Source organism: Lottia gigantea, assembly GCF_000327385.1.
Source record: "Lottia gigantea unplaced genomic scaffold LOTGIsca_11, whole genome shotgun sequence".
NCBI classification, from domain to species: Eukaryota; Metazoa; Mollusca; class Gastropoda; family Lottiidae; genus Lottia; species Lottia gigantea.
Window position 1 is genome coordinate 1,362,589 of NW_008707001.1, and position 13,261 is coordinate 1,375,849.

General features: G+C 33.7%; 2 protein-coding genes across 2 annotated transcripts; one reads left to right on the top strand and one right to left on the bottom strand.

The window, feature by feature from the left end:
• Positions 1-324: 324 nt before the first annotated feature.
• On the bottom strand, positions 325-4,810 carry LOTGIDRAFT_230173 (hypothetical protein). Its single transcript, XM_009047064.1, has 3 exons — positions 4,682-4,810; positions 4,419-4,513; positions 325-1,198 (listed from the first exon to the last, which is right to left on the bottom strand). The coding sequence occupies exons 1-3, from the start codon at positions 4,775-4,777 to the stop codon at positions 1,033-1,035; spliced, it is 357 nt and encodes a 118-aa protein (XP_009045312.1). The 5' UTR covers positions 4,778-4,810; the 3' UTR covers positions 325-1,032.
• Positions 4,811-6,821: 2,011 nt separating this feature from the next.
• LOTGIDRAFT_110043 (hypothetical protein) lies at positions 6,822-11,733 on the top strand (the record flags this gene model as incomplete). The annotated part of the gene is made up of 10 exons (XM_009047065.1): positions 6,822-6,998; positions 7,374-7,475; positions 8,018-8,186; positions 8,447-8,528; positions 9,013-9,164; positions 9,943-10,027; positions 10,430-10,596; positions 10,904-10,962; positions 11,243-11,302; positions 11,476-11,733. The coding sequence occupies 10 exons, from the start codon at positions 6,822-6,824 to the stop codon at positions 11,731-11,733; spliced, it is 1,311 nt and encodes a 436-aa protein (XP_009045313.1).
• Positions 11,734-13,261: the final 1,528 nt, after the last annotated feature.

The following is a 13,261-nucleotide window of genomic DNA, read 5'->3' on the forward strand; positions in this document are numbered from 1 at the left end:
TGGTAAAGTAAATATTTAGATGACTATACAGATAGCTGAAATTTAGCTCTATCAGCTGGTAAAGTAAATATTTAGATGACTATACAGATAGCTGAAATTAAGCTCTATCAGCTGGTAAAGTAAATATTTAGATGTTTATACAGATAGCTGATATTAAGCTCTATCAGCTGGTAAAGTAAATATTTAGATGACAATACAGACGGCTGATATTGAGCTCTGTCAGCTGGTAAAGTAAATATTTAGATGACAATACAGACGGCTGATATTGAGCTCTATCAGCTGGTAAAGTAAATATTTAGATGACTATACAGACAGCTGATATTGAGCTCTATCAGCTGGTAAAGTAAATATTTAGATGATATTATGCCTTGAATAAATTAATTTAAGATAATGGACAAAAAAATATTCCTCAAAATATGCAAACAAAAGACAATTTAAACTTTAAAATGTTGTTTTCTAGGAGGTAACTCAATAGGTTCTCTCTGTTTAGGAACAGGATGTAAAATAGGGTTAATCTTATCTTCTGCTAGGTTGGCTGCGTGGTTCGTTCTTAAATATAGGCTTGTGTGATTATTTCCCCTGAAAATATGTTAATTTAGATTAGGTGCGGCACACAATTAGCATATTAATCAAACGTTAAAAAGATAACAGTGAGTTAGACAACTGGATGTTTCGAGATCTGCAATATTTGAACCTAAAAGGTCAAAATTTGGTTTTTCTGAAGCTAGAGTGCAAATCACATTTTCAGGCCAAAATAATGTCCATTACCATCATGGTCCCTTTGATCAAGATCTATAATTAAGCTTTGATTAGATAAAGTTTAAGCTTCACTAAGTTAAAGAAAAAAGGAACAATTCATTAAAAATATTTCTTTAAAATATACACTGATAATTTTGTGTTCTGTGGAGAAACCAAGCTCGAAAGTCAGTTTCCCAAAAAATCTTATTTCCTTTTTAAGCAAACCAAAATTAATCACAGGTCTCAACATCTCAACATACAATTGTCTCAGAAAATGGAAGGTGAAAGGGGAGGTTAATCTTGATAAAATTCGTAAGAATGAAACAATGTATAGGTTGTGTCCCTTTTTATATTTCGAAACGACGCTGGCAAGGGACTGTACTCTTTCAATGGAAGACTGCTGTTCTTGTTATTGTTTCCATTCGCTACAAGCCAATATACTTTGTCAATTTTTGGTAGTCTGAAAGCAAAGGAGGAAAGAAAGTTTAGAAAAAGCTAGTGTTATTGAGCACCAGTTTCATAGACGCGCTGGGTAAAACAGATCACAAAGGTACAACACAAGGGTAGTACCAATAACTGCGATAATTTTTGCAACACCTTAAGATATCTACATTCACCTCAATGTTATTATAATAAATTTGTAAAGGAAGCAAATGTAATAAATACAACAAGGATCACACCTCTATTGAAATTAATGTTAAAACTGTGAATATCACCATACCAAACTACTACGTATGGTTCTTACATGGAAATAACACACATGAACATAGTTAACAATCATTTTGAATCTATACCTCAACTTAATAAGATGAATTTTTAGGAAGACTGAAAATATTTCAACAAAGACTTCAAATCACTTTTGAGGTTATGAAAATGACTTGAAGAATTCTACTTATTAAGTTGAGGTAGAGATTAAATGGCTGTGAAATATGTTGTGTGTGTTAATACTATAAACCCCCACCCCCTTCCACTGACTCCTGCCAATTTATCATGTGTATTATTCAGGAATGGCCGCTACACAACGCATATGAAACTCTCCGTTTATATGTTTGGTTACGTTATAACGATCCAAGCTAAGATTTTCACGACGGTTTATTTTCTCTCTCGTGTCCTTATATTCAATATCATCACTGCCGGGGTAAATAGTGCTATAAATAGTATCACAATGGGGGTTAATATTAGGATCACTACGGTAACGATTGTTAAATCCTTCTTCATTTACTCTAAACCTTGTAAGTGGAACTCTGAAAGTATTTAAACATCTAAATTAGATGGAGGACATGGTTTATATTTAGATGTTGTGCTTCTAGGCCGCCAAAAATATTTATAACCCTACATGAACTACATTCAATTTGGGCTAATGATAATAATATTTGATCTAATATTAGCCTGGTTTCATTTATTCTACAAAATACTCTTCATTATGTTGGTTGACATCTTAAAGATATATCACTATCTGAGTTATTGTTTCTCTAAGTGGGATTTGTTTATTTGCAAAATAGTGTTTATTTATTACAATTAATTCACTCGTTATTAGTCTTCAAGAGTTCATTCTTAATATTTAAAACTATATCATTATACAAAATAAGTCATTTTAGTTCCTTAAAGAGATTGTAAAGAGGTTGTCTAAAATGTTTATGTGTATCAGGGACACTGACAGTATCAATTTACACTGTTCATTTTCATTTCATTATTTTCATCTGTGGCTCTTGAAATTCCACTAAAACTAACACATTCTATGACTTCACTAGAGGAGAACTACATAGATATCAACAGTAGCTTCCGGTAGCTCCCTTCTAGTGACGTCATATAACGCATTAGTTTTAGTGGAATTGCAGGAACCACAGATGTCAGAATGAAAATTGGAATGGTGCAAATTGATGCTATCAGTGTCCCCTATACACATAGCGATTTTAGAAAACCTCTTTACAATCACTTTAATAAAAACAGTCCTAATTCTGGAATCATGAATATCACAATAGCAAACAATCGCTTTGCATTTCTGAATTATTTGTTTATCTTGTAAACCTCTCAAGAAGTAGGTAATTTCTTATAAAATTGATGTATTCCAATGCTAAAAACCACAGTCCCTACTTATGACCTAGGCCAGTGCTTCTATAAGAGAGTTTCTCTTATAAAACCTTATACTAGCAATTTTCATACAAACCAAGGAATCAAAATTTAGAAAATGTGATGATAATGTAATCTTCAGTCAACAAGAAAACGAAACTATTAACTAACAGATTTTAATGAAGATTGAAAACCTACTTTGACTGTGGTATAAGCTCCAGGATAAATTATTTTATAAATAGTATCAACATGGATTGGTTCGGCACCACTTCCTTTCAAAGCTCGGTATTTAAAGTTGGTATCGTGAGTTATACCCATTATATGTGCATCAGGCCTACAAAGAGATGAAATGGAGTTTTACACCTTACTACGGTAGCCATTTGGATCGTGGTCTGCTTTGAGGAGATTTATGTTGTGGATTTTAATCCCCTCAAAGATCTGAAGATCAGGAAATTCAAATGCCACAACTAGGGTTCCTGAACGTTGGCTTTGTACCCCTATTACCGCACGCCTGGGCTCACGTAAGGGAGAGACATTGCATGGTGCAATGAGAGAAGTTGTAACTGTCCGGTTTCATGAATAATGAAATGAAATATAGTATTAAACCCTGCCTTCATGTGCCTAGGCTAATGAAATCAAGTCTCAATGCACTGTGCAATGAGGGAAATTTTACCAGGACAGATGCAAGAACTACAACACAGCAAAGACAAATTTGGATTAACTACCTGAAAGGTATGCCTGATAAGTTTATACCATTCAATACAGTCATGAAGTAGTATCATGTTTTCCAGATGGGTTTAGCAATGGAAACTCGCAAAGAAAAAACTGAACTGATCTATTCCTACACAATCAACAGTCTATCAGAATTTCTAATAACTTATAACTACACAGACAAGTCTTAATGATTTATTAGCTTAAGATCTATTTTTGGGATGTAGGGGTGAGTCACTTACTGATCCCTTATTTCACTAAGTCACATTATACATAGGTTTTAATATAGAGAATTTAATAATTTTAACGAAATATAAGAATTGTAAAATGATATTAGGTGGTGAAACACTACAAACCAAACAATATTTACTACAAATTAATATTATTCTTTTTCATACATCAAAAACGTTAAATGCATCTGAATAACTGAGTTCTGTGGTTTTGGAATATCATTTTGTACAGTTATTCATACAGCAATGTTTTTTGTTCAATGTTTTCAGGGTACAAAAAGGAAACATACTGAAAATTTTTTCAGTGATTTTGTTTTTGCCCAATGTAACATTGTCCATTTTTTCGAGTATAATAAAATGTTCATTGCAAACCTTCGAAGATAAGTTATAGATTGCAATTAAGCTTTGACACCCCTCAATGCTTTAATGAACTCTTCCACACATACATTCTTTCAATAAACTTTCCACAGTATTATGTATTTTCAGATAGTTCATTTGCAAAATTAGGAGTGTTTTCTATTGCCTGTTAAATAACTTTTGGACTTTGAAGATAGAGCAAACTCTTTTTTTGCATAATGTAATTTTGTCATAATTTAAACATTACAAAAATAAAATTCGAAAAACCACAGTGATCAGAGAATAAAAGTGTGTTAAAATAAAACTACCAACCTGACTTGACTATATTGGCCCATATCCGTGGTAACCAAACCATCTGTTGTACTCTGTTGAAGAGCTTTTTGTACAATATCTCCTGGTACAGAGTCCTACAAAATCAAAGCATAAATTGTTCTTTTGGCTACAGAACACAGGTACTAACAAACCTAACCGCAAAACAAAACCCAAAACAACGTATTGCCAAATTATACAATACTTAGGTGCGTATTATACAAAGTGCGCATTGTCTCGAGAATATACAGTACATGAACAATTACCTCGGAACCTGCATTCATCATTCGTCTCAGGGCATCGTTCTTTCTGTCAAGAACTCTTTGCTTCCTCAAGGCATCCATATGATAAGCGTTTGCCATTTTTGATAATTCGGATGACAAATTTAGTTTTGTTCCTTTCTAAATAAACAACAAATTGAACTGAAAATCGACTGGGCTCTACTTCTACTTTAGCTCCATGGATGCCGTAACCTATGGCAACGGGATTAAGGAAATCGCGGAAGGAAATTCGAGAAAGTTGAATTCTGAAAGCTTCAAAATCATATTTCGTTTTTTATAAAAAAGTTCACATAATTAAATTACGGAAGATATTTTGTGTTTTATTAAAAAAGATAATTTTATATTTACGATTTCTTGAATACGGCCATGGAACAAGCATACTTAGAAAAGTTGACAGGTGTAGCTGCCCAAACAAAACTGCAAAGGTGTGACAATATTTATAATTATGGAAATCCTTGAACGGTGAAAAAATAAGACATATGAAATTCTTATTTGTGAAAATAGACAAAGTTAAATTTAATTGCCATTGAAAGTAAAATTTATTGTATTTATTTATGCTCGATTAGGGCGGAATCCATATTGGGGTTTTATTTTATTATTTCACGGGGTTCCTGTCATGCGCCGACAGAAATTACCTTAGACCACTTCTGCGCATCGATGCATGTGCAACCTCGAAAATTTTACAACTAAAAACACTGAATTATTCTAAAATTTAGGCATTGAAGTATCCATTATTCAATGTTTATATAATATTTTAGTACCAAGACCCGTAATTGATCAATTTTAGGTGAGTATTTATTTCTAGAACGTAGAATAAGGCCATTTTTTGTTCGAAAGTATCGCCGGTTTTTTTCTTCCTGTGACGAAAAAATCATCTTTTTGTGTTTTCATTCCGTGATAAATACGTAAATTATGATGGAAAAGCTTACGTCATTCTTGATATTTTCCATTGAAAGTGTGTCGCGTTTAATTCCATTGCTAAATGTCTTTTATTGTGTCGAAATTTGGGAAAATTTTCATTGAATATACCACGTGTTTCAACACGCCTTTCGTCTGAGGAGGAGGGAGGAGATAAATTCCTGTGATCTTACAGCCACAGGTAACAAACTAGCCCAGTCCCTGCCCTGAATTTGATTCCTAATAGAACCCGCAGTTGTAAGAGTTTTTGTTGATTGGATGTAATCAGTTTGTGACCCAGTGATGTCAATTCTAATAACAATAGCATCCAATCAAAGGTCTATAAGGCCTTAAACACCTTGCTGGTTCTAGATGACTAGACCTAATAATTGGATAAATCATTATCATGAGATGATCTCAAATCAATTAATTGGAACCTTATTTTATTTTAAAGATTTTAATTGGTTACTACAATAATTTGAATCAAGTCTATCAGGATTTATTTTGTTGATTTCGAAGAAATATATTCAGGATACAATTGTGGTTGCATTGCTTGAAAACTTGTCTTGTAAGGCCTATGGTGTATAATAGATTTAAGAATTTGATTTATAGCCTTCTGTTATGCAAACATGTAGGTGTATTGTTAACACTATCTGCATGATCGTTCATTGTTAATGTTATGAGATAACGTTAAATACATGGCTTTTATTTCAAAATATTCTGTGAATAAGATTATTTTATCATTGGGGCGTAGCATGATGCATTGTATAATACGATTTCACTGTCTGAATAGATACCATCTCTTCATACTTGTATTGTTTAAAAAAAAGTTGTTATTCTTGATAGTCAATTTCTCCAAGATTTATAATTTCTTTGTATAGAAAGTAGGTCAGTAATCAGTGAAAATACAATACATTTTCAATAAACTTATAAATATAGGAGTTGAACAAGCTCTTTTCTATTTTTAAGTAAATGGTATATCATTGGACCAGGTTGTGTGTTTATTTGTTTAAGTTAGAACTTACATTGATGACATAAGCTTACATCAATTATTGATAAGTTCCGGTATGATATAGCTGAAATATGTTTTTTGAACATTGTTGCTTGATTAAACATTTTTTTCATTGCAGAAACATTGAAAAGCTTGTTAACTGAACTTACATCCTGTCTCAAAAATAATCCCATTCCTCTTTCTTTCAGATTGACTTGTCCCTGTACAGATAAAGTCATGGTCATGGAAACCCCAAGCCCACAATGTGTTGGTCGAGAATTTGTGAGGCAGTATTACACCCTGCTTCATGAAGCCCCCATTCACCTCCATAGATTCTACAGTCATGATTCCTGTTTTGTTCATGGTGGAGTGGAGAAACCTGGTGAGGAACAACCCCCAGTTACTGGCCAAACTGTAAGTATACATAGATAATAGTTCTTCCCCATCTTTACAATTTGAGCTATTACGAACTTCTTTAATATCTTGATGTTATTAGACATTTTGGAGAACTGATAGTCTATAAGTTCGATAGCCCTTGTCCGTGAAGATTTTTGTTGGCTGATAGAAAAAAAGCATGTAAACAGCAAGCTTGCTAATTGGATGCAGAGATTTAAATGGAGAGTCTCCACCTGCTTCGAAGTAACAAGAAAAATCATGACTCCCTCTGCTACATGAATTTATGTTGAAGTTTGAAAGAAATGAAGGCAACTATAGGTGAGGAACTTGACTAATTTATTCGAGAAGTTTGAGCTTTATGAAGGATAACCATTTGATGTTTTCTGTTTGCAGGAGATTCATAAGAAGATCATGTCGTTAAGTTTCCGAGATTGTCATGCTAAAATCAGACAAGTTGACAGCCAGTCTACAGTTGGTGATGCTGTAGTAGTTCAGGTTAGTATCTTGCGTCTTTTAAATTTTGGGCATGGGAGCTCAGTGAGTTAAACATGGTTCAATCCTGTCCCTTGCCTGTCAGATGGGGAATTGCTGTTCAATACATTCGTAGACTGCATATTCGATATATCTGTCCTAATCTGCATCTTCTGTAAAATGTAAACAGGTTTTGAAAAATTAAAAATATTTGCTATCATTGCTGGAATGACAACCTTGTCCTTCGAAATCGCAAGAGAAGTGGGTGTTGTATCAAAGAGTTTATTTCTGTAGCAATGATGCTTGTAAGTTGCGTCTGAAAGAAAGTGACGACATCTATTCCTGAGCTACAAAATGCAAACTTTTAATTCTTTCTACGGGAGAATATGGTCGTGGTTCTGAAGTTGAGTAGCATTAAACCCCAGACAAAAATCACCAAGATTATGGGGAGTAAATTTTTGAGATAATGCCCAAGTGAGATTTTCTGGAAGCCCTTAAGGTAAGGGTAGTGGAGTGATTCAGTAGCAATTCTACTTTCATTTCATCACATTCTTTCTTCATTTCAGGTAACAGGAGAGCTATCAAATAACGGCCAACAGATGAGAAGATTCATGCAGACATTTGTTCTGGCTCCCCAATCTCCTAAAAAATATTACGTTCATAATGATATATTCCGTTACCAGGACGAGGTTTTCCATGACAACGAGGATAGCGAAGTCGATATTACAGAGGAATGTGGTAAGTATTCTGATTGGCTAATTTGACAGTCAGTGCTTTTCTTAATGGGCACATTTATTGATAAAAAGGTTGGAGCTGTACTGGGCTTTGTTGTTGTGGCAAGTGTCGCGAAAAGGAGTAAAGTAAGCCTATGAAATGAATGGAGTTTTACGTCCTACTTTTCTGCACCATGTGGGCTTATGAAGACGGGCAAAAATGAGATAGTTTAATAGTCAATAATGCATGTTAAATTTTATTTTTTTGGTCCTTACTTTCAGACGCGGAATCAGAAGTTGAGAATGGACAGCCAGTGGAGAATCCAGTAGAACCAACCAATTTCTACGCAGAACAACCCATGAGGTAATAAATTTACTTGCATATTAATTAGGTCCGTTATTTTGTCAGATTCATAGTTTACTTTTTCAATTTTTCATTCCCCCATATCTTTTTGGGGGGTTGATTTTAGTCTTGAATATATGTAAATAGTCTTCAGAAAAATCGCAAAATTCCTTAAAAAATTAAACTAGGAATTTTACTCACTATTACTACCGGTATATATGTCTTCTATCACAGAGAGAGTATCTTTAAATCACAAATCCTTGCAAACACCAATAATTCTGGACATGGATTTGAAGGATCAAACTCTGCCGGCGAGCTGTGAACACTATTACTGATCGGCTTGGCTAAAAAAAAATCCCCTTTCCGAGACTAAAGTATGATTGGTAAAAAAAAAAATGGTGCATCTGTCCCTTTAAGTAGTCTTTGTCAGATAAAACCCCCACCACAAGTGACAGACACACTTCTCAGGAAATAAGTACTGTAGTGAAATATCTTATGTTTGTAGCAATGGAACGTCGCATGTCACAGAACCTATGGAATCCCCTCCCCCAATGAAGGAGGCGGAGATGAAAGAGGAAGAAGAAATTGAAGAAGATAAATATGAAGAGGAACCAGTTTCTAAATCCCCTGAACCTTTGGTTGAAGATGAACCCCCAGGTAAGCTGTGTTCAATGTTTGTTGAATTGTACAAGAATTTATTGGCCCTATAAAGTGCAGGGTCACTGTCCGTTTTTTTGAACAAAGTCCAGTTATCAACGAATAGATAGGACCATGGTTCTCTTGACCAAATAGCTTCGTTTGAGGCTGTGAATTTTATGGAAGCAAAACAGCTTTATTCAAAGAAATAAAAATATGATTGGCATTTAGTGCTTGACCTAATATGATGGAAATTTGTCCCAAGTTCTTAAGTCTTTAAGTTATAAATTATGATAATATAGAATTGAAGATGAGAGCAGCAATGATGTTTTATTAGTAAGTTGCGTCTGACCTGTTTGGTTGACGATATTTTTAGCTGAGCTGTCTCAAATCTATTTAATGGTGTTAGCAAAATTTCCCTTGTTGCACACTTCATTATCCCATTTAGTTGTAGAAAAGAAGGATGTAAAAACTAGGTTGCAATGATGTTTAATTAGTAAGTTGCGTCTGACCTGTTGGTTGACGATAATTTTAGCTGAGCTGCCTACTTGACACATCTGAAAATTGGTAAAGAATTGCAAGTTCTGGACCAAATTTCAGGAAAAAATTCGGTGTGAAAATGATCTGAATAACTATTTTGATATATTGACTTGTATAAAAACAATTTCTGTATATTTGGAGGAAATTTTGAAGATTTTTGAATTCTATTTTTCAGCAGAACCAAAGCCATTCACGTGGGCTACCCTGGCCAGTAAGAAAACACCAGGAGGTCATGTTCCCCCTGCCAGTCAGGTGACAGCACCCCCCAAACAGCAACCAGTTTCACAGACTGATTCAAAAACAGATCAGAATAATGAACACCCCCAGCCACAGAGACAAGCAAGGTAGGTGAAATCCTGTCATAAATAAAAAAACAAATCAAACCTGGTATTCATATGAAATGAAATGGAATTTAGTCATTGATATTTGTGCTCATATGGGATCTGATTTTATACATGAAAATACACTGTTTACTTTATTTATAGATAGAATAAATAGTAATTGAAAACTATGCAGACCAAACTGACATTGTGTTGATAACTACTTCAACTACTACAACTTTGTGCATAATAACTTTGCTCTACATATCTTTCTGTGTTTAATAATAAAAAATAATAATGGAGAATAACAATGTGAATTTTAAAGGCAAGTAAAGTTCCAAGGAAACTCATTTGATGAATTAGTTTAATAAGGTTTTGTAACAGTATATAAATGCATATTTTCAGACCTGTACCTAGAGACCGAAGAGAACGAGAGAAGACCAGTAGTTTTAGTCGAGATGGACGAGAAGGCGATGGTGATAACGACAGTCTGAGTGGACGTAGAATGACCCGATACCCTGACAGTCACCAATTATTCGTGGGAAATCTTCCCCATAATATCGCAGAGGGTGAACTGAAAAAATTCTTTGAGCGTAAGTCATGTTAAAAGCAGTAGAAAATTATTTTAGAATATCAATTGCTGGAGTTTAACCAGGGGATTCTGTATTGTAGTCAAAGCAGAATTGCTGACACATAGTTTTGTTCTAAGTAATAGAAAAAGGATGCCAATATGTGGAAGGAGTTGACAAACTAAATTAAAACCATCCCAAAAGGGTTTTAGTGGCAGGTCCACAATAATGTCTTTAAAGAAAGAATGTCCAAAGCAAAGAATTTGGATTTTTGGTGAATAGATAAGAATTGTGTATATAGATTGAATTTTATTGATTTTTTTTCTTTTAGAATATGGAGTTGTTATGGAATTAAGAATTAACACTAAAAGTAGTGGTGGAAAAGTTCCAGTATGTTTGCCTTTATTTTTTATATGATTGATTAAAAATAGCCTCATGCTGTTGACACTTGCATCTGAATTTCCCACCAATTGTATAAAATGTTGGCAGAAAATTTCATCTTTTAAATGTCCATTCATTTAACATGTAGTACAATTTGTATCAAATTTGTTAAGGTGTATCATTGCTATGAAATTGTAAAACAGATTCTGTACAGTACTGTGTTTATTCTGATAAAAATCAAGTTTATTTGGTTATTAAATTCTTCAAACATCTGTTATCTTTTTTTCAGAATTTTGGTTTTGTTGTATTTGAGAATCCTGATCCAGTTCAGCACATTCTTAGCATTAAGGTGAGTTATTCCCCTTACTTTTATTAGTAGGTAACAAAAATTATTTAGCAAAAATACTGCGGGGTTTAATGTTCTCCCCAAATACAGCTAGCCCTTTCTACAATTTGTCTTTTTGAGGTGGCTGATACATTTCATCTTTAGTGACTCAAAACTCTGAATATTATTTATTTCAGCCAATCCGATTTAATGGTGAACATCGTTTGAACGTGGAAGAAAAGAAACCCAGAGATGGAAACCGACCCAATATGGGGCGTGGTGGAATGTCAAGAGGCGGTATGAATTCTGGTGGGATGGGACGAGGATCTGGTGGATTCAGCCGAGGAGGCATGAGAGGAGGTTTTGGAAATCGTAATGAGGGACGTGGAGGTAGTTCAATGGGCGGTCGAGGCGGCAATTCAGACAGAGGCGGTTTTGGTCCAACACGACGTTGATAGTATGGTGCTTAAACTAGAAAGTATGCAATTTTCAGCTGTCAAGTATGGCATATCGGTTTTTATTGCTCTCTTCCTACTAAACTAATTTATTAAAAATAATTCAAGTTTACAGCGGGCTGTCTCTACACGAACCAAAACAATTTCATCTTCACTTTGCTTTCATTATAACTTATTTAATATTTATTAACATCTAAATAAAGGGAAGCCATTTTATCGCGTTGGGAATTTTGTTAAATAGCGAAGTTTCTTTCTGCGATAAAAAAAAAGATGGTGCATATGAAGAACCAATGTTTACCAATTTCTTAACTTGTACAGAAGATTTTGTGCGCAGAACCGGTCTCAATTGGTAGTCGTTGGTTAAGTAACATCCAATAATATGTGCGTCTGAAGTAGGTTACGTGTACGAGGTCCGTTTGACAGCTAAATTGCATATTTTCTTTTGTGTAAAGTGTGATGTTATGTCTTTGTATAAGTGTAAAAAAAAAAATAAAAGGAAAAATGCCACAAAAAAGTTTTAAAATGTTCATTTTTTGGTGGCATTTAAATATAGATGTAAGAAACTGCACCGTTTTTTGAGGAATTGTATATTTTATTGTATGTAGAAAATTGTGGAGAAGTATTTTCCTACTGTTAAAAATACAAAAACTGTTAATATATATATTATTTAATTTTGGTTGATTAATTTTTGAAATAATCTAGGATTACGATCTATAAAAATCACGGAAAATTAATCGAGCGACTATGCAACACACGTTACCCGACATAATTTAACTTGCGTAGTTTTATTCCCATCTGCTTTTGGCATTGTACATTCCTTGGCAGTCTGATTTCTGGAAATTTTTCGATTTGAAGTGATACGATATCTTAGTGCTAAAAGACTTGAATTGTTCTTTCTGAATGCTTTCATCAGTGATTTGTTTATTCAAGGCCGAAAAATCGAAAATATTAAATTTTATGCCCTGAAAGAAATAATCATTCTCTATCTAGGTTTTATTTATTAATGAAAAATTGCGATTTTGAAACGAATCATTTTGAATCCTTTTACGATATTTTTAGTTACAAGTTGATCTCATTCAGCCAATCAGAAGTGTTCTTTTATTCTTTGCAGGACCATCATTTTGTGACTGATTTTTTGGGTTTATTTTGTGGAAATATTTGATTTGCGTAACTGAAGTTTCATACAGGTTTTCTTGCATGTTATCTTGTTTTGAGATTTTCAAACTTTGCAATTTCGTTGAGTTTTTGAAAAAGTGAGTGAAAAATTTCACTAAGATTAAGTTATTTCCAAAGATATTCACTTTTTCAAAATTCTACAAAATACTTGAGAAATCGGCTTAAAAAACTGGAAATTTAATGTCATTATTTATCCATTTCCCATTGTACATTACATCATCATTTCAAATTATATTTCCGACTAGTCTGTGGCATAAAAATTGTGGCAAATTTCATCAATTGTCGTCGTGGTAACTGTACCATTCTGAGTTTTCTTTAAAATATAATACGTTGCATCTTAATTGGCATAATG

What these genes read in the sequence shown, in the direction of transcription:
- LOTGIDRAFT_230173 (XM_009047064.1), bottom strand. Translation starts at nt 4,777, where the DNA reads ATGGCAAACGCTTATCATATGGATGCCTTGAGGAAGCAAAGAGTTCTT. An exon ending in TGATGAATGCAGGTTCCGAG is followed by an intron (nt 4,514 to 4,681) that starts GTAATTGTTCAT and finishes TTGATTTTGTAG; the next exon opens with GACTCTGTACCAGGAGATAT. An exon ending in GGCCAATATAGTCAAGTCAG is followed by an intron (nt 1,199 to 4,418) that starts GTTGGTAGTTTT and finishes CTTTGCTTTCAG; the next exon opens with ACTACCAAAAATTGACAAAG.